The sequence below is a fragment of the Oreochromis aureus genome, linkage group 22 (assembly GCF_013358895.1).
Source record: "Oreochromis aureus strain Israel breed Guangdong linkage group 22, ZZ_aureus, whole genome shotgun sequence".
In the NCBI taxonomy this organism is placed as follows: Eukaryota; Metazoa; Chordata; class Actinopteri; order Cichliformes; family Cichlidae; genus Oreochromis; species Oreochromis aureus.
The window spans coordinates 19,174,372-19,196,990 of record NC_052962.1 but is presented as its reverse complement, the minus strand read 5'-3'; the positions used below and the strand labels follow the sequence as shown (position 1 = coordinate 19,196,990).

Sequence of the window (22,619 nt, the reverse complement as noted above, 5' to 3'; positions counted from 1 at the left end):
TACAAGCATACTCAGGAGGATTTTCAGGATGGGGCATCTGGCAAATTAGATCATATGACCAGCAGATGGCGTAGTTGACCAGCTGAGGTCTTAATATCTAAACACAAAGAGGTTTGAAAGTAGTAACAACCACTTTAAGAAAAGCTCTGGCTTACCGGTAGCTGTCGGCTTCACATGATTGTATGAAGGTCAATCTGTTGGTCATATAAATAAATTTAAGAATCTGAATTAAAATGGTGTGCATGTGATAATGGTCGCTTGTCAAGAGTTTTTAATGACTTTACTTAGATGATGTGACGAAATGTGTACAGACCGCGCCATATTTGTGATGGCAAAACAAACCTCAATGTGTATGTTTCAAAATTACTTTTTTCTTCTTTGCATTAAAATATTTGCTGGCTTCTTAATGTATGGAATCCAGGGGGAAAACAAGTGATCTGAGCATTTATTTCTCATTACACGAATTAAAAGAAATCAACCTTTTCTGTTTCCTATAGTGATTAGACTGGAAAAGCATCAGTATTGCACTGAGATATAAACTGTTTTCAATTATAAGGTAAAGTTTCAAAAGCGTTAATGACTAAATTTACCAATGTAAAATTGGCTTAATTGTAATTATGTGTAATGGTCCCTTTACCTTTAAGAGAGTAATTCATTAGTTTTGCCCAAGCATTATGTAATCAATATTTGTAGCCAACTCTGACAATCTCTGGTGAGTGAGCAAATCATTTTATAACACAGTTTTCTGTCATGAGTTTCTTTGTACTTTGCTTCCAAGCAGTGGGACTTCATTTTAATTTTATTTTTAAAGTGGTCGTTAGCAATAGTTCTCCAGGTGATCTGAAGGTCTTTCAAATGTTTTCTTTTGACAACGGATGCTTATTCAATCATTTTCAATCCAGTCCTTGTACTTGACCATTTTCAGAGGAATGTGGTTTTTTTTTTTGCTGTTGTTTATTTTTTGTGTGTGGGTTTTTTGTGCCTGTTAAGTGGTCTGTTAGGCCACTAAGGCCACTCGTCAGGTCCTGTGTCAGTTGGTCCATCTACTGTTTACTGGTCATTGGTAATGGTAAAGAAATAAGTTATTCATAAGGAAGGGAAACAGGAACTAAAGGCTGAGGCCAAATTACATAAGAACTGAACTCAAAATCAGTGACAAAAGGTCTTGTGGAGTGATGAATCCAAATTTGAAATTTTGGTTAAGATTGTCAGTATATATGGAGGAGGTCAGGACAGTGGTAAAACACTGAGAATACAGTGAAATTTCCACCAGATTTTGATCTACTTTGCAGTACCATCTAGAAAGAATCTAATTGACAGTGGCTTCATTTTTCTGCATGACAATGACCCCAAACACATGGATAGAAAAACACACAATAGCACACCATCAGTCAGTTTCAAGCTGTGTTGAAGACTAAAGGCAGCCATACTGAATATTGACTTTCAAGCTAGTTAGAATTGCACAAACTCTGTTTTTGACTTAAATCCTGTACTTCCAAGTATGTTTGCAAATGTTTCAAGAAATAGCTGCGCCCAATTCCCATTTCCTTAAAAAATATAAATAAACGACGAGTGAATACAGTCCACCACGATTTGTTGACCTTTGTGACACACCTTTTCAAAACAAAAGCCCAAATCAGGTGTGTCAACTCTTACTGTATGCTAAGTAATTTTTTAAAATAAAAATATATTTGATAGTTTTTCATATAATTTGAATGATAATTTATTAATGTACATTTTTGATTTAAAAAAATTTGACCCTTGATTACACACCGGAAGTTCGGTGAGTTATAAAAGACAGGAGTTTCGGCATGTTGATTGGTTAAACGTTCAGGCTTTAGGACCGCGCGGATCACGTTCTCGGTTGGCTGTGGCTCGTTGTGAACCGTTGGTACTCCTCGGCCACGGTGACGGTACAGATAACACCTGGCTGACGGAGGAGGCTACATCTTATCATGTAGCTGCGCAGCTCTGGGACTTTACCTGACAAACCTGTTCGTTTTCCCCTTTACGTTATGCGGGCAAAAATGATGTGAGGATGGCCAAGCGACCGGGGACTGAGGACGGGATGGTGACTTCGCCCACCGTTCTGCGGAATTTCGCCGCCGATTTGAGCATCGGAGACGTGAACATGGACTGCGGCGACGGAGCCGAGGAGCTCTCTTTAGAAGAAATCCTGGCTTTGTACAGCCAGCCGATAAACGAGGAGCAGGCATGGGCAGTGTGTTACCAGTGTTGTCGGACTTTAGCGCAGAAACACCGGAGGAGAAGCTCCAAGTCTGCCGTTGTCTCATCAGCCGAGCACCCGAGGAGGATTGAGGGACCCGGGAATGTGAGGCTCGGGAAAGACGGGACTGTCAAACTGCACTTTGAAGACAGCGCAGGTAACTAAACCAACCAACCAACCAAGACCGGGCAGGTGTCCGCTTTAGCTTTGTGTGCTATGAGTAACTGCACAGGTTAAACGAGGGAGACTGGCTTTGAACAGGCAGCCGTCAACAACAACAAAAAAGCATTTTCCTTCACATCCCTGACAGGCCAAACGAATGGAGCATCCCTACGAAGAGGCCATATTGTTGTGGCTGCCTTCTTTTAGCCATGTGGCGATTTTGTTTACAGGCGCTTGTTAATAATACATCATAGATCACCGCATAGCTGCTGGGGGGAAGACTACGAAAGCTTGTGTGATGAATTATTTACGTTGCGGGTTTGTTCTCATAACAGCGGCTGATATTTACATCACAAACATGATTCATATTAAGGCTCGGTTTAGACTGGTTTGTGAGCAGGGCTGCCTCACAGCCACTCTCCCCTGGTGTACAGCGGTCAGTTAGAGTCAGCAAACACAAATCACGTGACCTGTTCAAATTGCAGAGCACCTTTTTGGGTGAAGTCCAGTGCCAGACTGCGGTGAAAAAAAAAAAAAAACTCCCTACAAGCACGAGGCCGAAGACAGATGAGTCATAGCTGCTCTTTGTTGTGACATTTTGGGGTGAATTGGGGGCAAATTTGGGGCCAGGAGGCAGAATCCATTCAAGAGCAAGGTGCCAGGTGTAGGCTGAGAGGTTACACGCAATTTAAATCTAGCTGGATGGAAGTTTGTGTACGCATGTTGACTGTATACATCCTCTATATCCACTCTTTTTGTTTCCGTCATAGAGGATCCTTGAACTCTTTAATACAGGCTCATTTTCTATACAGATTTTTTGGGGTAATAAATAGACTTTTTTGACTGTACAGATAGGAAAGCAAGTTGCATTTAATTCAATTCAGATGTATTTATATGGCACCAAATCACAGCAATAATCACCTCAAGATGCTTTACATTGTAGGGTGAAGACCTTAAAATAATACAGAGAAAACCCCACCAGTCAGATGACCCCCCCATGAGCAAGTGCTTGGCAAAAGTGGGGGGGAAACCCCCCCCCCCAAAAGTTTAACAGGAAGAAACCTTTGTGAGAACCAGGTGGGATGGCAGATATCTGCCACAAGTGGTTTGGGGTGAAGGGAGGAAGACACTGTGTAAGAGAGCCAGAGGTTAATAATAAGTAATGCAGAGTGGTGAATAAACATGGTAAAAAAAGAAACACAGTGCATCATGGGAAGCCCCCAGCGATCTAGACCTATTGCGGTGTAACTAAGGGAAGTTTCTGATACAGCTCTAAGTATATGCTTTATCAAAATCATCAAAATTTTACTTTTAAGTATCCTAGGAATAATAAGTAAACCAGCAGTCTGGGAGTGACACAATCTGTTTGGTTGATACAGTACAATGAGGTCTTTAAGATAAGATGGATCTAAAATGAAAGTAGATGTCTAAGATGAAAACAGTCAACTTCTATAAGACCCACACCAGAAAAACATAGTAGAAGCCAGCAGGTCTCTGTGTACTGAAACTACAGAGGAAACTGTAGTGTATCTCTATACACAGGAGAAAGGCTTACTCTTGTACAGCAACTCAGGTGTGGTGAAAGGTGTGTGCAATGTCTTTAACTGCATTCCATTAATATTTCAGAGATGAGATTGAGTGTGTCTTTCTGCGCAGCCACATTATGTGGGGAACCTATTTGAACCTTTATTTTTCCCGTCCCCCTGTTTTGAGTTGACCCCTCTGTCCAGCTCTGCCTTGTCTAGACTAACCAGTAATATTGTCTTCCTGTGAATCCGTCTCTCAGAATAAACAGATTCACTTGGTGCTGCTTAGCATCTTTGCACCACCAAAAATAGAACAAATGTGTTGATTAGATGCACTGACTTTCAGAGTGCACATCAGTTCGAGATTATGGGGAGAGTCCTCTGCTGCTCCTCCTCGCTGGTGGCTGGAGTATTTTTGGGACAGCTTGGCCCTGTCCTGATTCCTATTAGGCCTGGTGATGAGAGAGATGTGAGACCTATTAAGCATCCAGCAGCTGAGCGGCTAGTGTACCACACCGGCATAAAATCAGGGCTTATGCAACATGCATATGGCCTGCGTGAGTCAGTGACAAGGTGGCGTGATTTGGCCAGCTCCCAGACCACCAACAATAAGCTCTTCAACCCCTCTAGTGATATCGGCCTAGATTAAGATTGTGGGCGGTTATCAAGAAATCTCAGCAAGCGAAAAAGTGTTTATTTTCGTGACACACAGCAAACAGAATCAGACTAATAAGCAGCACCAAGTCTTGGCTTATTTTGCGGTGAATCGAGGCGTGATGAACATGCTGCAGTCAGATCAGTTCACACGGAGCATGGGAAAGAATACCTTTGCCTCCTCTCCTGAATGCTGCATCGGATGAGACGCTTGTTTACCCTGATTTCAGTGATTCATACCAGCAGGAGCTTCTTTTCCTTCTAAATTTATTTGACTTGCGGGTAGTGATGGCTGAAGACTTGGCAGATTAATTATCGTGTCTCTCTGTGAAAGCCGCAAAGGCCTTTCAGCAGCACAGAGGCTATTTGAATGAACAGAATAGTCAGGCTGACACTACACTCCTCTAAATATGTCCGCTGAGATTTACTTGCCCTGCAAGGGTCCTGGCTGAGCCACCGCTCCTCTGCTGGGACAAACAGAGGACCCAGTGTTTCCCGAATGAGTATTCATGAGTAATTGTTGGCTGTTATTTAGTGGCCTGCAACAGAATTGTTGCACACTATGAAACAAATGTTTTTCATGGATGTGTCCTTGAGCAGGAAGTCTAATTTTATTTGAATACTTTATGAGTTGAAGCTTAAATGGCACCAGTGTTAGTATGCAGAATGATTGCATCTCTAGCCAAAGTTTCTCATTTATATGCGATGACCTAATTTTACAGTCTGGACTGTTGCTCTTTCATTCTGTACTTTAAACCATTGCCTCATTCTTACCGGTGGTTATAAGCAGCTCAACTCGCTGCCTCAGGTAACTTAATGAGGGCTGAAGTTCATAATTTTAACTTTAACCAATAGTTAAAAATTCCTCCCAGTCCTCCCAGCGCCCGGAATTTTAAAAGTTGCTTGTTTTCTTTCTTTCATGTTGTTTATGAGTGAAAAAACTTTGTAATGATTTGAAGAAGTCATTTGAAGCAGTAGTACCCTCAACAGAGTTGTTGCACAGGCTGAAAGTAACCCCTGCATCAACATCCGTGTGTTGGTGTTGTTCCCAGATCATCATAATTAATGTCACATTATCATGATGTCATAGTTTTGCGATGTAGAAACACCATCCCGCCACACACCAAACCCTGACCCCATAACTGTAACCACATCCTAATCCTGAACCCTCCCACGTTGGCTGTTATTTTCCACATCGCAAAACTGTGGGAATATGAAATTCATATATTGACTTATTTTGGTAACACAATATGCTGGAATTGTATTGAAAAGGAAAAATTTAGATGTTTGGTCAGGATGTTTTGGAGATATATTTTAATACACTGGATATTTAGAGCATTATTTTTCCATCATATAAGATGGATATTATGATCATACGTGTTTGAACACAAATTGTAGTCTTATCCTAAATTTAAGTAATTTTCATGCTGTTGGCTTTTGGCATTAAAAATCTGATTTATTGTTAGATTTTTTTTCTTCTGGATACGAAGGAACTGCTTATTTCTATTGATTTTTAGGATGCTTTGTGGAGATCTTGAGGCAGTGCTGTGTGGAAAATAATTGCCTGAAGAGATTTGGAGACCTTGATTTGCTTAGTCTTTTTTTCTTTTTTCTCCCCCAAAACATGAAAGAGAATGTATAGTCATTTTAAACAAAAAAATCAATAATTGGTAACATTTCACCTTTTATGCAGGTATTTGTTGAAAGGTCATAAACTTGAGGTATTGATTTCTTTTATTCTTTCTTTTCATTTAAGCAATGTATCCATGGAAACAATAGCGAGAGAATGAGAGCAACGTTTCGATGTTTGAATGAAAATACTACTACAAGCAGCCCCCAGTGGCTGGTTTTGACATCTCTGCCTGCCTCAGGCGATGTGCGAGCAATGTGCCTTGACTTGAGAGGAAAACATAATAATTTATTAACTCGCTCTTTTTACAATCGTCTTCAGTGCCGTTGAGTAATCTTGCTCGCTTCTTCTAACCTTCATTTTAGTTTGTAACACCGTGTGAAGTTTTCCTCTCTGTTTGCTTCGAGGCGCCTTCGGATGATTTGTACAGTGCGTTCCATAAATGATTAAGAGGGTGTGTTTGACTTGGTGATTGTTACAGGCAGCTACTTGCACAATAAGTGACATCCTCATTGTATGAGTGAATAACTCTCCTTTCTGCTGTCATTACAGATAAATACCAGTCGGCCCCTACGTCATTAGAGGTGAGTTCACATTCAATTCAATTTAATTCAATTTATAGGTATAGCAGAAGCACCGACTCATAACAGCAATCACCTCAAGGTGCTTTATACTGAAAGGGAAAGACCCTGCAGTAAAAGAGAGAAACCCCAACAGTCCCACAACCCCCAATAAGCAAGGACTTGGCGACAGTGGGAAGGAAAAACTCCCTTTTAGCAGGACGAAACCTCCAGCTGAGCCAGGCTCAAGGAGGCAGGGAGGGTCAGTCATCTGCTGTGACCGGTTGGTGGGGTGAGGAGAGGAAGATGGGACAAAAGACACACTGTGGTAGAGAAAGCCAGTAATCAGTTTTGAACACAGTTTTTTTCCTTTCAGTGATTCCAGCAGAACATGAGGACGTTACTTAAACGTTTTAATTAAATGTTTGCAGTCTTTTCTTTTCACAGGAAGACTATTAATTTGCTTCAACGCAGACAAAACAATTTTACAATCTGTTGCCATTAGTCTGACCATCACTGCTCCCATTAATGAGAAGGAACACGACAAATGGGCTGTCGTGGCGGCTGTGGTGCAGCGTTGTTCACTCTGGCCCTGCACAAAAACATTCCCTCGTGTTTTGTGAGTGCAAGAAGATATCAAGCATTAGCTCGTTTTCACTTTACAGACTAGGAGAAATATGGGGTGGGGAGCACGTTCCAGCCAGACCTGCGATGCACTTAAACCTGAGCAAGTGGGTAAGAGCGCAATACAAATAGCGCTCTTTAGTTTGTTCTGCAGTTATTGTTTGTGCTGCACTTAAAAAGAGCAGCTCTGTTGTTGTTCACTGAATGTTGTTGTTGTTCATCAGTTTATTTTTAGCTCTCATCGCGTCAAACCTCATCGCCAAAACCACGTTAAAAGGACATGTGCCCAGTGTGTGTTTGTCCAGCACGATGTGCTGTATAATGTTGGGAGGAGAAGTCTTCATTATGTGTACAGAGAGGATACTTTGTGTAATTGGTCCGTCAGGTCTGAGCAGTTCATGTTTGTCTTTGTTCACGTGATCTCAGGCATGCACAGTATGCAGCTGTCCCTGCATGGCTAAGTTTGAAATAGAATTTCTCTTCATCAGCTGATGGTCAATGCTGATTATATCTCCGGGCTGAAGCCGAGCTGTGGCAGCTCGGTTTGAAGAGAAAATGCTTATCCTGGGTGGGTTTTCTTTGCAAGTTCATGCATCTGCTGTCTTGCATGATTGGTTTCTACAAATAAGCTGTGAGGAGGGCGTGTTTGCTTAGTTTTGTTTTTGTTTTGTTTTGTTTTTTTTGTTGGTGATAACATCTTGCATAATAGTTATTATTACAGAGTTTTTCAAATAGCGTGACGGTTCCAGAGAGAAGTGTGGTTTAAGGCTTTAAAAACTGTATTTATCAGGTTATCCACAAATGTGACCAAAAGAGCACCCGGAGAGCATCTTCTGCAAATCCCAATTTTTTTTTTTTTTTTTTTTTTTTTTGAGAATGATTCAGATCTCTTTAGAAAAAGCAGAAAAAGGAAAACGATTTCTGCTCAGGTATCATGCAAATTGGTTTTGCACTTAAAAAAATAATTAAAAAAATTCCCTTCTGCGTCTTGTAAGTGGAAATTAATTCTTGGATCCAACCCATCAAGGAAATTGACGCCCAAGTTTCGTTTGTTGTGTCTGTGGATATGCTCCACTTCCCCACCAGGTTTCATGAAACTCCAGTTGTTGGTTTTTGTGTAATCCTGCTGACAGACTGAAAACATGTCTCCACCCTGGGTTTTACGCTTTGGAGGAATTACCTGTCACCTGGGCAGAGCTCAGTTTTCCCACGTGATGGTGACAGTGTTGATGTGTTTTATTAGAGGTGGAATTTATTTATTAAAATCTCTGCTTTTATATGGACCGATCATCTGACTTTTCCTTTAGAAGCACTCTGAAGTTTAAATATTTTCAAATCTGATTTAGAAATTGTATTTTGTAATTTATTTTTTTTTTAATTGGCGATTTGCATGAGAACCTAGCTCTTGCGGAAGTAGCGGATGCCAGACACTAATGGGAGAAAAGGGTCAAAACACAAAGTAAAATTGAGTTAAAGTAAATTGAATTTCACTTTAACTGGGAATGATAATAATGTTGTTAGAAAACTTTATGAAGACATTTAATTTCAGTGGGTAGCTGGCCAAGCAGTACTGTTCATATATACATATATTTTGTTTGGTTAGGCTGTTTTTTAAATCTGAAAACTTGTTAAATCCTGTCTGGAGACATTCCCAGCTGACATGTACCAAAAGGTAGGTAAACACCTTTGACAGGTCGCCAGTCTGTTGCAGACACACAGACAATCGTTCACATTCATTTTAGAATCAGCATTTAAGGAGCATGGTGGGAGGAAGCTGGACACCTGTGGGGGGGGGAAGCCCCAGCTCATTGGTGGATATAAATGTCACTGAGGCAACAGTGCTACCTATACCTACCCAACAAACTAATATGTTCATAGTTGAATATTTGGGCACAACCCAAGTGTTTAACAAACGCTAGCATTCAAAGACACACAGCTGAACTGGTAAATGCTTCAAACTAAACCTGCTGAGCATAAGCATGTTAGCATTGTCTGTCTGGACGTGCTGGCATGCTCAACTAGTGATCCGATCACTGCTGTAACTGCCTGCATCTAAGAGCTGGTAACTGTGCGTTTCAGCCTAATTTAATAATGTAAAGTCTTCTGACATTAATTAGAACTGTAAATTCATCCCATTGTTTTGCCCTGACCAATCTGCCTTCAGATAATTTGGGAAAATTGATTTATAACCCTTGCACACAAAAGGTGCAAGGGTGTTTATGGCCTAATTCCTGTGCTCCTAATCCTTGACTTTACATGTTTTTGTTGTGTCTCAGTCGCTTGTGGAAGTCAGTCAGCCACTAACCCCCCCCCCCCCTCTCGCCCTCTGTCTTACCTCTGCTTCTAGTTTTTGGAGCCAATCACTTGTTAACACCTGCTTTACAACCATTAAAAATGGGTGTTATGGGTAATCATCAGTAACGCTAGAGAAACAAACCAGCTTTTTCTGGCATTAAAACTGTGGCATATTTGGCTTTCTCTTCTAGTGCTCCGTCATCTTTTAGGAAAAACTGTTTGAGTTGTACTGTGCACCTTCTGTTGTAGCCTACAGGACAAGCTTAACCTAGTTTGTCCTCATCTGAAGATTAAGGTGAGATTACTGGTAGTATCCTATTACAAGGTCCCCAGGTTGCCAGATCTGCACTTTGGGGCCAAAATGATTAGTTTTCCAGCATAATGTTTGAAGTAAACCCCTGGAATTAATATAGATTGTAGTGGGCTGAGGTTTAGCTTTAGGGATTCTCAGCAAATTAGAGTTAATGCAACCTGTCTTTAGGTCTGTTTTTCTATTGCTTAAAACATTATGCCCTTAAAGATCAGTTTAAAGTCCATGTGGGGACCATCATGTTGTGTTTTGTAGATTAAGCTTCTCAGATTGTGTAGAAATTGCATATATCTGCATTTCAACATCGTGCAGTAGTGACTTCCACTCTGTAGCGGGTTAAGCAGGTGCTGCTATGAAGTTTCTGTAAGCACGGGGGCTGGATGTTTCTCCCTCCACCCTTATGTGAATCACTAGAGGTGATGAGCCTTGTCCCTGCAGAGACTGCCCTTCAGTTGTGTCAGCTTTTACGAAAGAGTGCACATTTGTGGAAGAAACGGGGTTTTCTTTATGTAGATCTCAGCCACGGCTGAGGATTGTTCTGATCTGTTTTCTGCATGCTTGTTTGTAGACGCAGCTTTTGAATTCAGTCGCAGTCCCCCGGGGTGAGTTGGATCCCTGTATGCCCACCATGTACCAGTGACCTCATTATGTTGCACCCTGCTTTTATTCAAATTGATCAATTGATCTTTTGGGGATGCTGACTGCTTCTCTTTTAAAGCGGCTGGCATTACAGTCCCTGAGGTTACATTTCTGCCTATACAAGGAAATTCACACAGAAACTAAACCGCAGGGATCTGTTTAGCATTTAGTGCTATTCTGGTCAAGGTTTTCTATTTATATCTAACACTGAAGACAGCTCTTGCTCAGTATTTATTTTTTTTAATTGTTTCTTTTTTATGTGGTCCAGTCAGGCTTGAGAGATTAATATTTTCCTCCTTCTTGGTCTGTCAAGTCTGTAAAGTTATCAGATCTTTAGCTCTTTGTGGTTTTTGGAAAGAGGAGCTGTTTTTCTGCTGTGCCATAGAAGCCGTCTGTCAGATTTGTGTAGTGTTTAGAGCTACTTTAGGGATTCTGACAGCATTTAGGTCAAACTCAGTGGGAGGACTTTTTCAGCTGGTGATTAAAGGCTGCAGTGAAATACACTAAACTCTGTAGGTTTGTGCTTTTGGGAGCATTTTTTTTTTTTTTTTTTTTTTTTTTAAAACACTGCCATTGGCTTGAAGCTGTTTGATTAAAAGCTGATTCTTTGTGTGATGTGTTCAGTCTCAGCTCATGTTTAGTTTTTATCTGTATGTGCCTTTTTCTTTCAAAAATGTTATCTGCATCTACAGTATCTGCTTTTATGCCAGTTTCCCATTGAAGTGGAAATGATCACATGTAACGTCAGAGCTGACTGTTCTCAGGGCTCAGCGTTTCCCAGTTGACTTCACTGATGAATGCAAACTCAGCTGAGTTTGACCTGAAGACGTGAAGCAGCTCCGTCTTTGGTCCCACTCTGAAATGGGAAAGTGATGCTTCAGACTGGAGGAGGCTGAGCATCCGCTCCTGCAGTGGAAGACCTCTCGGTTTAACTTTGGTTATGTAACTGTCTGTGTTGTGGTGGCTTCGCTCTACTGCTGCAGCAAATGCTGAAGGCGGCTTATCTGACGGCTTTATGAAATAAAGGCCGCAATGATACCCAGGACTGTACGATCGTGTTACCTCTGCTCCAGGAATCTGTTCGGATAGTTGGTGTAGTCTGCAAAAGGGAAACTGTCTCCATTTCTGGTTCCACTACAGCTTGGAGAGTAGCTGGACAGTGTTTGTAGACGCGTCCATCACTTCCATGTATTACAACTGCATTACTCACTATAGTAGTGACCAAAGCAATCACAAAGAGGGTTTATTTATTTATTTTTCCAAATCAGTAATGCACGTTCTTCCCTCACGACAGGTGGCTGACAGATGGTCATGAACTGACCTTCATAGGCCTGCGTGACTGGTCATTTAGAAATCATGCAACTACTTGCAACCGGTCGGGAAATACTAATTTTTCCCTCATGCCCAGTGGCTGCCAGATGGGACTTTATTTGCCTGATCCTACATTGTCACCATGATTGTCATTTGTCCAAGATAGTGGACAAGTTGACATCATGTGGTTACATGCCTGCAAAACCTCAATAAGCAAATTTCATGTCATTAATGGCCACATCAAGGGCCAGACATGCAGTTTATTGATATGCTTTAATTTGATTAAAAAAAGAAATGGAGATCTCATGGATGGAATTGTTGGAGGTCACGTAGAGCTTCATACATGCAGTTCTGTCCACAGAAAGCTGTTCTTGCACATGCTTCTACAAGTATCACCTAACCTGTTGCATAGAGCCAAACATAGCAAGTTATGGCTGTGTCAAAAAAGATCATGTAGTTCATGTGCATCATGGAGCCTGGCCTTGAAATTAGCCACGAAAAATCTACAAATTGCAAACTACATTTTCAGTTTAAAGATGAACCAAAACCTCAAATTGGCCTCTGTGACTTGGACATTTCTTCTTGTGTGATGTGGAAATGATGACGACAATATTAGACTTGAGCTTTTGCAGTAGTTGAAATGTTTTTAAGCTCAGCAAGTTTCTTAAGCTTTGGTCCCGTTCATGACTGCTGCTAGGTCGTTTTTAAAATGCTGAAACTCTGTTGGCAAAGAATATAAAGAAGACTTCAGGTTCCTGAAATTGTGCCTTTAAGTTTGTGCAGTTTGGTATATGCATGAGGTGAGTGCCATTGAAAGATACAACTAGATGTTATTAAGAACCCAAAGTGATAGGTGACCGGATTTGACCCGCTACCTTGAGTTAAAGCAAGGCCCACCAGTTATTTCAGTGGCCGGCGGGACATACAGTACAAGCTGCATGTGTAGAATCACTAGTGAAACTTTGAGTTTACCTACCTGTACCTTGAACCTTACCTTGAGGTTAACTAGTACTATGTTTAATGATCGAACTAGTTGAAAATTCTGTATAAATTGGGTAGAGGTCTCAGCAGCGCATGAGCCTGACTTCTTTCCTCCTTGTGCTCGTGTGAGTATGTGCTGCTCTTCAGCACAAACGACTCATTCTTTGCACATCTGCGTAAGCGCTGACTCACCGATGCTTTTCCCTCCATCTTGGTTGCTCCTCTTGTACTGCTTTTCAGCTTATACAACTACAAGAACTACAACTATACAAGAGAATGTAAACAGTTGAGTTTATTGCGATTTATTTAAAGTAGTGAAAATTTGAATTGGCTACACATAAAACACACAGTATTAGGAAGATTTCTGTTTTGCTCAAAAACCCACATTGAACTACACTTTGCAGAATAGGTTTCTGTGCTTTAATGTTGGTAAAACACTGTTTTTCCTCATGCTGTAGACTGCTGGAGCACATTTTCTCCCCCCTTGTTTAAAACTCAAAACCTAGTCTCCTCAGCTGGTTCAATGAAAATATGGCAAAGCTCGTTACATAGTCATGGTGTTTCCTGGCTTAAAATAGTCCTTTGGAGGCTCACTATATACATACTCTATTGGTCCACATAAAGTTAAACAAAAAGTCTGTATTTGCTGGCCTAACAACAGGCTGTGTATTTTCCAGGCTAATTTAGGTAAATTTAAGTAAGTAAAAACGACAAAACCTCACTAAAAATGCTTATTTGGGAAAAGAAACACTGATTTTGTATGTGTTGGCTTGCATCAAACCTTAGATTTGAACTGTGAATCTTTGAACCAGAATCACAGAGAAGAGACTCTGGAAACTGGACTGCATTAAAGTATTGTGCCAAAGTAGCTTGCATCCAGACAATTTATATTTTAAAATGTGGGCCATCAGCAAATTTTTAAAAAGTGACACCCAAACCTTTTTATTGGTTTGAAATAGCCTTCCAGTTATCCCTTAGGATTAAAATTCAGACACAATTGGGGCCTGTGGACTTGTAATCCAAGCTGGTAGCAGATCCACTGGTGGCATAAGCCACATTCGATATATAAGAACATGCTAATGATTTAGCTTTTATGTCCTCAAATGCCATGAGTGCTTGAAGAATTTGTTTGCTTTTGCAACCAACAGAACATTTAGCGTGCTTTGCTTGCCGTTAAGGAAGTAGGTCTAACAAGGAAATGAAGGAATATGGCAAAGCGTTCTTTGTTTAAGGGTGTATTATTATGTAAATGTTTCAGGTAGTAACATAGCACAGAGCCTAATCTGGCAACACTGTGTTCGGGAAGTAACTTCATTTAGTTTGAACCAGGGGAATATATATAACCTTGTACAGCAAATGGAAAATGACAAAACCCATAATATGGGCTCTGTGGTTTCATGAACCATCAGACAACCAAGCTTAGCTGTATGACAGATTAATGACTTATCCAACAAATGCATGCACGCACACACTCCTCCCTAGCTGTTGAGACCAAAAAAATGTGCTTAATTATGAGTTCTTTATTTTATTGTCCGACAACTACTGAGTGTGCAGCTAGTACAGACCTGTTTTAACTAATTAACTGTGAAAATACTCCAAAATTTGCTGATCTGCCTTTTTGGTAGGATAGAAAAGGAAGACTATATCTAAATTATATATAGTTTTGTACACTAAAAATGTATGTTCCAATTATTGTGAATTGGATCTGTCTTTTTGGTTCAAGAGTGAACATGAAATCTGTGAGGTGGACAAAGGTTATTCATAAGTGAGGAATTCTTTTTGTATTTCATCACAGATTCTTAAGATAATGTCTCTGGCACAGGGAAGAAGATTCTGATTTAAAAACCCTCATTGTTGAAAAACTTTCCCCATGCAGTGATGTAATGCAGATAGTTACTATCTTTCTTTGTGAAAGTTGAGGGAAACTGCACTCTATTTTGAGTGGATTGGTGATTCACAGTCTTGAGGATGCTTGTAAACTTTGAGTAAGCCCTTCACAGAGCTGGGAGCTGAATTCATTCTGTGCTACGATTTTCTTTTTCTTCAGCTCCCAGATGACTCATCCTGCTGCATTTCCTACTAGGCGTTTTTAAACATCATATCCCGTGTTGCCTGCTGTGGCTGCTTGGGAATTTACTTGGAGCCTTATTCACCTAGTAGTTTGCTACCACACTTATCCCGTAGCTTAAACCCCAGGAGTGGATTTCCCGGCTGCCTTTCACAGCTGTTTACCCACATGCTTGCTTCCCCTCCTTCCTCTTCCTCCTCCTCACTGCCTCAATCCTCTGAATCACAAGTCTTCAGATGAGATTGCGGTGAGTGTAATTGAAAACCAAGCTGTATTTTCCTTATTTGCTGTTCCTTTTTTCTTTTCTTTTCAAGAAGTCTGGCTATTGATACTTAAGATGCCTCTTCCCCATTCCTTCTGACTTGAAAGCAAAGGAACTTTCTCCATATGTCGCTGAACAGAATTATTTAGCTGCCATGTTGGTGGACCTGTGGCCCGTTCCCACTGAACACTTGATTCATCCATCCATCGTCTTTGGCTTCCGCTCCCTTCGAGTTAAGGTTACCAGTTGGGCCAGAGTCTGTCACCTGTCATAGGGTGAGAGGCGAGATACGCCCTGTTCACATTGCCAATCTATTACAGGGCTAATCCAAAACCATTCATGCTTACATTCACACCTGCTGACAAGTTAGAATGTACAGTTACCCAAACTCTTTGAACTAGTCTTTATGCAACCCCTACAGATTTATACACATCTGCACAGCCAACAGCCATGGCTGCTGATATTTTTATTTTTTTTTTATTTTTTTATTTTTTTATTTTTTTTTTTGGGGTTGATGCCATTCTTGTGAGTTCAGTGTCTCTTGAAGACGTTTAGAGAATTTCTTCAGATTTGGCACAGACCTTCACTTCTTGACTTGAAGTTGAACTAATTAGTTTTTGGTGATCAGTGCTAAGGTCAATGTGATGTCTTAAGACATGTTTAAGGCAATAACTCAAAATGTCATACTTAAGTACGACAAAATTCACATAAATATCTAATAAGATAAAATTAAGAAGCAAACTTTGATACAGTTGAAAGCATCAAGCATGTAAGCTGCAGGTTGGTAGAGACATAAGTGTGGTTTATAGCCATTTATATTTATGTATGGACCATATGTGGCAAAATTCGTCCAAATGATCGTGATTATTGTACTTGGTGCTTAAATTATTGTATTAAACAGTGATCCTTACTGTGCTAGTTGCTGTTGAACCATTGGACAATCACTGAAACTAATTTTGTGTTTGATAGAAAATTTGATTCAAACAGTAACTGATGGCTAAACGCACTAAAGAAAATGTTCCTTAACTGGACATGTAGTATAGTGAGACTGCTTAGCCTGGACAGGAATACACGAGGTTTCTTATGTATACGTGGTGCAGTATAAAGCTGATGATCCTTATTGCCCGTGAATGAGATCCCCGTGTGCGGACTGTCACTCCAGTATTTCCGAGTTTCCCTGCCCACTACAGCGCATGTTGTACTACAGATGGATTAAAAGGTTACATAATAAGACACTAAGGAATAGGATATTTGTTTTAGCTTGGGAACAGGATTATCAACTGCACACAGAGATGATTGAGGAATGATAACGATGTAACACTATGAAAGCAGTCTTTTCCCAGGGAGAATAAATGGGTTGATTTTTGGAAATTGAGCAAATCTATTCTTGCTTTTTTTGATCTTTTCTTTTTGGGGGGCGTTTTTAAATCTTTTGATGTTTAATAGGCAAACAAATTGTAATTAATAGTTATAATACAATATGCATAGCTGTGCACAGAGACTTTGGAAAGCAGGTGCTCACGTCAGAAAAAGCCATTATAAAATGATAAGAAAATATTTAGTTGCACACAGTAGCAGACACTTTCCTCGCTTACATACTTACCGATTTATTTATATCTATGAAGCTATTTTCATAAAGAGTCGGTGATCTTATTCAACTTCATAATAATCCAAAATATCATACACTTAAGTGATGAAAATGATGAAAAATCGGTAAAATTTACAGTGATATGTTCATGGACTAATGTTCATGACACTGATCACACGGTTCTTTCTGTTGTCACACACGGGGTCCAACAGAGCTCACGTGATTTTTAAAGCAGAATAGCTTGCTTTTTATAAGTGGGCTGTTACTGCTTATGTTCGTTCGGCTGTACCGACATGCTGTAATTGTATCTCAACTTCATAATGCTGACAAACGTGGACGAAGCTAGTGCAAACACGGTCGTTACCTGGCTGTCGCTAATAAAAGCAGGTCAGAGGCATGCTGCTGCTCCTCTAGGTGCTGCAATGGCACGCATAGCTGGCTGTGAAGATGAGATGGCTGGGCCGGGCATTGTTGGGCAGAGGTTAGTTTTTGTTTAATAAAATTGGAAATTATATACAGTTTCTAAAATCCCAATGCGTTGAATTAACTGAAACTGATGCCCATTCAGAACTCGATCTTTCACTATGATCATGGGTTCAGAATTTTTTGTCTGACCCAGTGTTTCCTCAGATATGTTACCAGACCCGTTTTGGCTTTTGGACTATACAAATACTGGACATCAAGTACATTGTCACAACTGTGAAAATGGATCGTACAGTATCCAAGTAAAATCCCACACTCTAGAACTTCGTGGTTTTCTCTGTAAGTGTCAGTAATTTTAGTAGTCAGTCTGATTAAATTAGTTTCTTTTCGCCTTGTTGACCTGAACATACCTAAACGTGTGCACTCCACACCCTTCCATGTAGTACACTCCCAGACTCCAAAGACGTGTGCAGTGCTGTTTTTGGCATCAAACCAGCGCATATCCAGCCATGCCCATCAGAACTAGCTTCACTCACAGCAACGGTCTGGTTTGTTTGGGACGCCTCCCTCTTTCAACAATACACATCTGGAAATAGAATATGCAGTGCAGTAATGACAGAGCATTTATTTAATGGCTCTGGTGATAAGTGGCAAACTAAATAAACACAGTAAAAGTTACAGCAAATGGAAAAATTTACTGAAGTCAATTTTTGTGCTTGCTGTTGAAACTTCAGGTGAAGTGCTCTGTATCCTTAGCCTTTGAGTATCAAAGGCCGTCCACATGCAGTATAATATTTTAATTTTTGTGGGTACTTTGCCAAAATGTCTTCTCTCCCACTGCTCTCTGAAATCATTTAGCCTGGTCACGACGATATCTGACGTTTCCAAGTTTGTTTCAGGTCGACTGTCCAATACTTCCGACACTTGTTGACGTCAGACCAAGGGTTAGATCAGTGAACTAAGTGTGCTGATGTAAAACTAGCAGTTTTGTGTGATCTGATAGTTGTTTGAAACCTCAGGAAAGAAAAAAAACGAAGGTCATGTCCTGCTAATTAATGAGAGAAGGCAGTGATGAAATAAAATCATCTCCCGGATTATGGTAATTATCACTGTTTCAGGCGGGTACACTGTGGCCTTTTTTCCCTCATTCACTTTGAAGACGTGAACTGTCCTCCGTTCAGGTGAACTGAGGTTTGTTTTAGATAAGGTTGTTTATTTGAGTAAGGCAAGGGTACTATGAAATGAGGCTTGTTCCATGAGGATGTGCTGGTGTGCTTTTAATTATAGCGGCGCATGAGCAGGAGGAGACAAAAAGCTGAATGTCGTCTGTCAGCTGGAAAGAACATAATGTTGGCATAGTTAACTTGGAGTAAACAGATTTCAGCAGACGGGAAAGAAATGTTTTTACCCCTCGAGCTAAGAAGAGCCACCGATTTGAGCCAATACAGTGAAGACTTACAGCCGAGTATTACTGCATTTGCTTTCTGCTTAGATGACACTGAGGACATATGACACTGAATACAGTATAAAGGAAATTTGTGGAGTGACCGACGTGATTACTCATTAAACTAGTCTGATTTCATCAAGCTGAAGTCGTCTGTCCACAATTTGCTCCTGCTCCTGCAGTATCGATCAGAATTTAACCAAACTTGCAGGCAATGATCGCCGAACTTGTGATCATAGTCACGGTCAAGGTCATTGTTGTTGGTCTCAGTAGATTTTAATTATTAGTGTGCATAATACCGCCAACTAGTGACAAGAAAATGCATCCTTTTCTTTCTGTACTTCACACATTACATGTGAATTGTGATGATCGTGAGACGGATGAGCTGCAATGTCATTCCCGTCGGTGTAACATCCGATTGAGCCATGTGAGAATAAAGGAAGTGTTTATCCAGAGAATTCACACAGTGAGCAGAAGTCATGGTTGCTGCCTCCTTGATGCTCTGCAGAACATTTTCTATTGTGAGGAAACATGTCCGACTGAGACTTGCGTGACATTATGAAGCATTCATGTGTGGAAGTCCTTTTCATCATAACTATTCAAAACACAATTTGACTTGTCGAATGCATACAAGTTGTACTGTTCATGCCTTTAACACAATGAGTAATCACTCGCATTGCGTGCTAGAAAAAGATGAAAGTTGTCAGTGTGTGCACCTTAGAAGTGATCCTCACTATAATTAAAGTCCACACTTACAAGCACAACTGTTTGTTTCAGAATTTAGCTGTTGTTCAAGCCCCTGAGTGCCTAAAGCTACAAAATGTAAAATCAACTTGGAGTCCTGTACACAATAATAACCCGCAACCTCTTCCTTTTAGGTTATTGACTCACTGGGTGTCATGATCTACAAAGCTCTAGACTATGGCCTCAAAGAAAACGAAGAGCGCGAGCTCAGCCCGCCTCTGGAGCGCCTCATCGACATGCTGACCAACACGGAGGAAACTGAGAGTGACCCCTGTCCCGACGAGGGCTACGAGGCCACAGAAGAAGAGGATGAATGCGAAGAAGAGGAGGAAGGGGACCTCGTGTCTGATGGCTCCAGCAGTACAATCAGTAGCATCCGGAGCTATCGAGACATCCTCATGGTAGGGTTTTATTTTATTAAGATACACATGTAAACGTGACGCTTCCATACAAACTGGTGGTGTGAGTCAAATCTTTGTATCTGGTTTGCAGTGAGAGCTTAGTTTGCCTGCCAGATTCCTTGAGTACATAAATCTGTTCTCGACACATACTGCTTCTAATAACTCTAATAATTAACTGCAGTGTTCCTGCTGTAGAGCTTCATCAGTCTGATCACTTGGTCCATAACGGATTGAAATGGCAGAACAAATTGAAATAAAGCAAAGCTATCGCAGGCATATGAAATGTGTGGCTTTCTGTTCTGTGTGGAATAAACTGCCGTATAGTATTTGTGCTCGCCACATTTTTACAGCTGGGTTGTTAAGAAAGTAGTGCAGCTGCATGTAATCACCCCAGCACAAACGTATTCCCATGATAGAAGCTGTCACACTGTAAATTCCCCAAGTAGCTTCTGAATAAGACGGGTAATTATAGCCGTGTAAACACACTGGTATTAGGGGAATGGGGTTAGAAAATTTCAGCCTGTGTTATAAAGCCTTATAAAACTGATGTGGAACACAAATATCACAGGCATCTTTGCTGCCTGTGTGCATCTTCCCTAAGTTCTTGCTCCTCTGGCAATCACTCTGTTCAGTGTAAATTCAGTATGGCATGGCTGTGGACAGATCTGGTAGCTCTACATCCAGTCTTATTCTCTTCTGACAAACAGAGGTATGTCACTTTGAAGATCCAGCGAAACATGAAGCTGGCACAGGATGACAGGAACTGCTAGCTGGCGTCCTACTTAGACAGGAATATTTAAATGTTAAAGTGCCAAATGGGTTTGCTCATTGCTCTTGTAGAATGGAGCGAGCTGAGGCTACCTGAGCTGGTATTGTTCAATTAGGGGTTTGGATCCAGCCACATTTATGCCAATTATGGCTCGTCAAATGAAGCCCTGAGTTTAACATCAAATTTAACTCAACGTTTGCACACTTTGATTTCCAAAAGTCGTGTTGTTATTTTGCAGTTTCACTTGGTTCTTCCGTATTAAAATTTTTTTTGCACGTTTCCACAGAGAATTGTTATCAGTAGAAACAATGGAAACGACAGATGCGGTGATATTTTAAGAATGTTTTAACTCTCACTTCTCAGGTGTCATTATCACCTGTTATTTTCCTATCATGACAAGAAGGCGGCTGTTCGCGGAGTCAGACATTTTTTCAGCTAGCCAAGCCCTTTAGCTGAAAACGAAAATATGCCATCCATCTGGTTCCCTATTGTGTGTTTTGTTTTGTTTTTTTTTTTTTTTTTTTTTTTTTTTTTTTTGGAGATCATTTGACAGCGCATGCATAACTCCGCCAGGTAACTCTTATTGTCACAACAATTGGACTCGGATACCACGCAGGTCGGAGCTTTAAATGGTGCGCAACCAGTGATTGTCAGGCAATGTTGTTCCAGCTGGTCAAGCAGGTTTAGAGTTATTTTTGTCAAGTTCCCCAACATCACACGATGTCTTTAGCCACGCATGAGGCATGACTTTGAGAATTAAAATGCCCACTTTGTACACTTTTGTAACCCTATTGAGACTAATTTAACTCCAATCTGGACCAACGTCAATGATCCACAAGCATAAAGACGATTTACAAATGTACATAAAGGTTTGTGTGTAATTTGGGGTACTGACAAATGTGTGCTTCAATCCACACACAGATATAAAGCAGCTTTATTGATTGTTTATTCCATAAGCACCAGTATATGTAATACATTGCATTCTTTGCCTCTACAGCTATGTTCTTCCCACCTACCCAGTCCATCAGATGCCCCCAACCATTACCAGGCTGTGTGCCGGGCTCTGTACGCTGAGAGCAGAGAACTGCGCACTTTCTTGGAGAAGATCAGGAGCGCCAAGGAGGTATGAACTTTTGATGTGTGACATGATGACGTTATTGCTAATTTAAGTGCAGATGAGTGCGACCGTCTTCTGCACCATCTAAATGTTATCGCTACATTCCCAAAGTTGGGTGAACTTTTATGTAAGTCACTCAAGAACTAAGAGGGCACGTCACAAATTTCTCATATTATAAACATGAGTGCTAAGAAAAACTGATGGACAGAACAGACTGTGAGAAAGGACCAAACTCTCTTCTAACCGTTTTACCACTCTGGTTTAGTACATATGTTTCCTTAAACTGCTGGAATAGGGATCTATTCGGCCAACAGACTTATTGATGGGGAAAGAAAATCCCAGAGTGGTGCCCAGAAGCAGAAACGACAACAGTCCACGAAGTGATTATAGTACAGATTGACTGAGGCGGTGGGTGTCCCTGGATGACCCTCTTGTTAGGCCAGCCGAGGGCTCGAGAGCTTGGTATAACTTAATTCTGAATGGACGTGTTCTGGCACCCTCTCTCAAGTAGCTGTGCTCAAGCTAACAGGAACAGTTGTGTAAGCGGGATGTTTTTACTGGAGTAGCTGAGAATTATTAGGGTGAAATACCCACTTGTGCTGTTTTCCTTTTTCTTTCTTTCTTTTTTTAGATAACTGAAATGTGAATTTGCACTTTTATAATTAAACTCAGTAAAGGTCAGTGAGCAGCCTTTAAGCTGTTTTAGCTCCTATCTCACTTTAAGCTAAATTTCTTGTGATTTTATTTAGAGTAATATAAATTCTTTTTTACAGTCATGAGGGGGAAAAACGATTCTGTTGAATAACTAAATCTGCCCTTACTGCTTCCATATTAAGAGGTTAAGTAGTAGGCGGCAGGTGCTGCTAATCAAATGCTTTTGATTA

At 40.7% G+C, this 22,619-nt stretch overlaps 1 protein-coding gene across 5 annotated transcripts in view; it reads left to right on the top strand.

Annotated features, from left to right (window-relative positions):
- The first annotated feature begins 1,822 nt into the window (after positions 1 to 1,822).
- Positions 1,823 to 22,619, top strand: part of spire1a (spire-type actin nucleation factor 1a) — a 35,632-nt gene continuing 14,835 nt past the window's right edge. For all 5 annotated transcript variants that reach the window (XM_031729400.2, XM_031729399.2, XM_031729397.2 and 2 more), the window contains exons 1-4: positions 1,823 to 2,384; positions 6,752 to 6,783; positions 19,583 to 19,849; positions 21,616 to 21,741. In XM_031729400.2, coding sequence (XP_031585260.1) covers positions 2,039 to 2,384; positions 6,752 to 6,783; positions 19,583 to 19,849; positions 21,616 to 21,741 — 771 coding nt within the window. In that variant the 5' untranslated portion in view covers positions 1,823 to 2,038. The remainder of the gene's footprint in view (positions 2,385 to 6,751; positions 6,784 to 19,582; positions 19,850 to 21,615; positions 21,742 to 22,619) is intronic.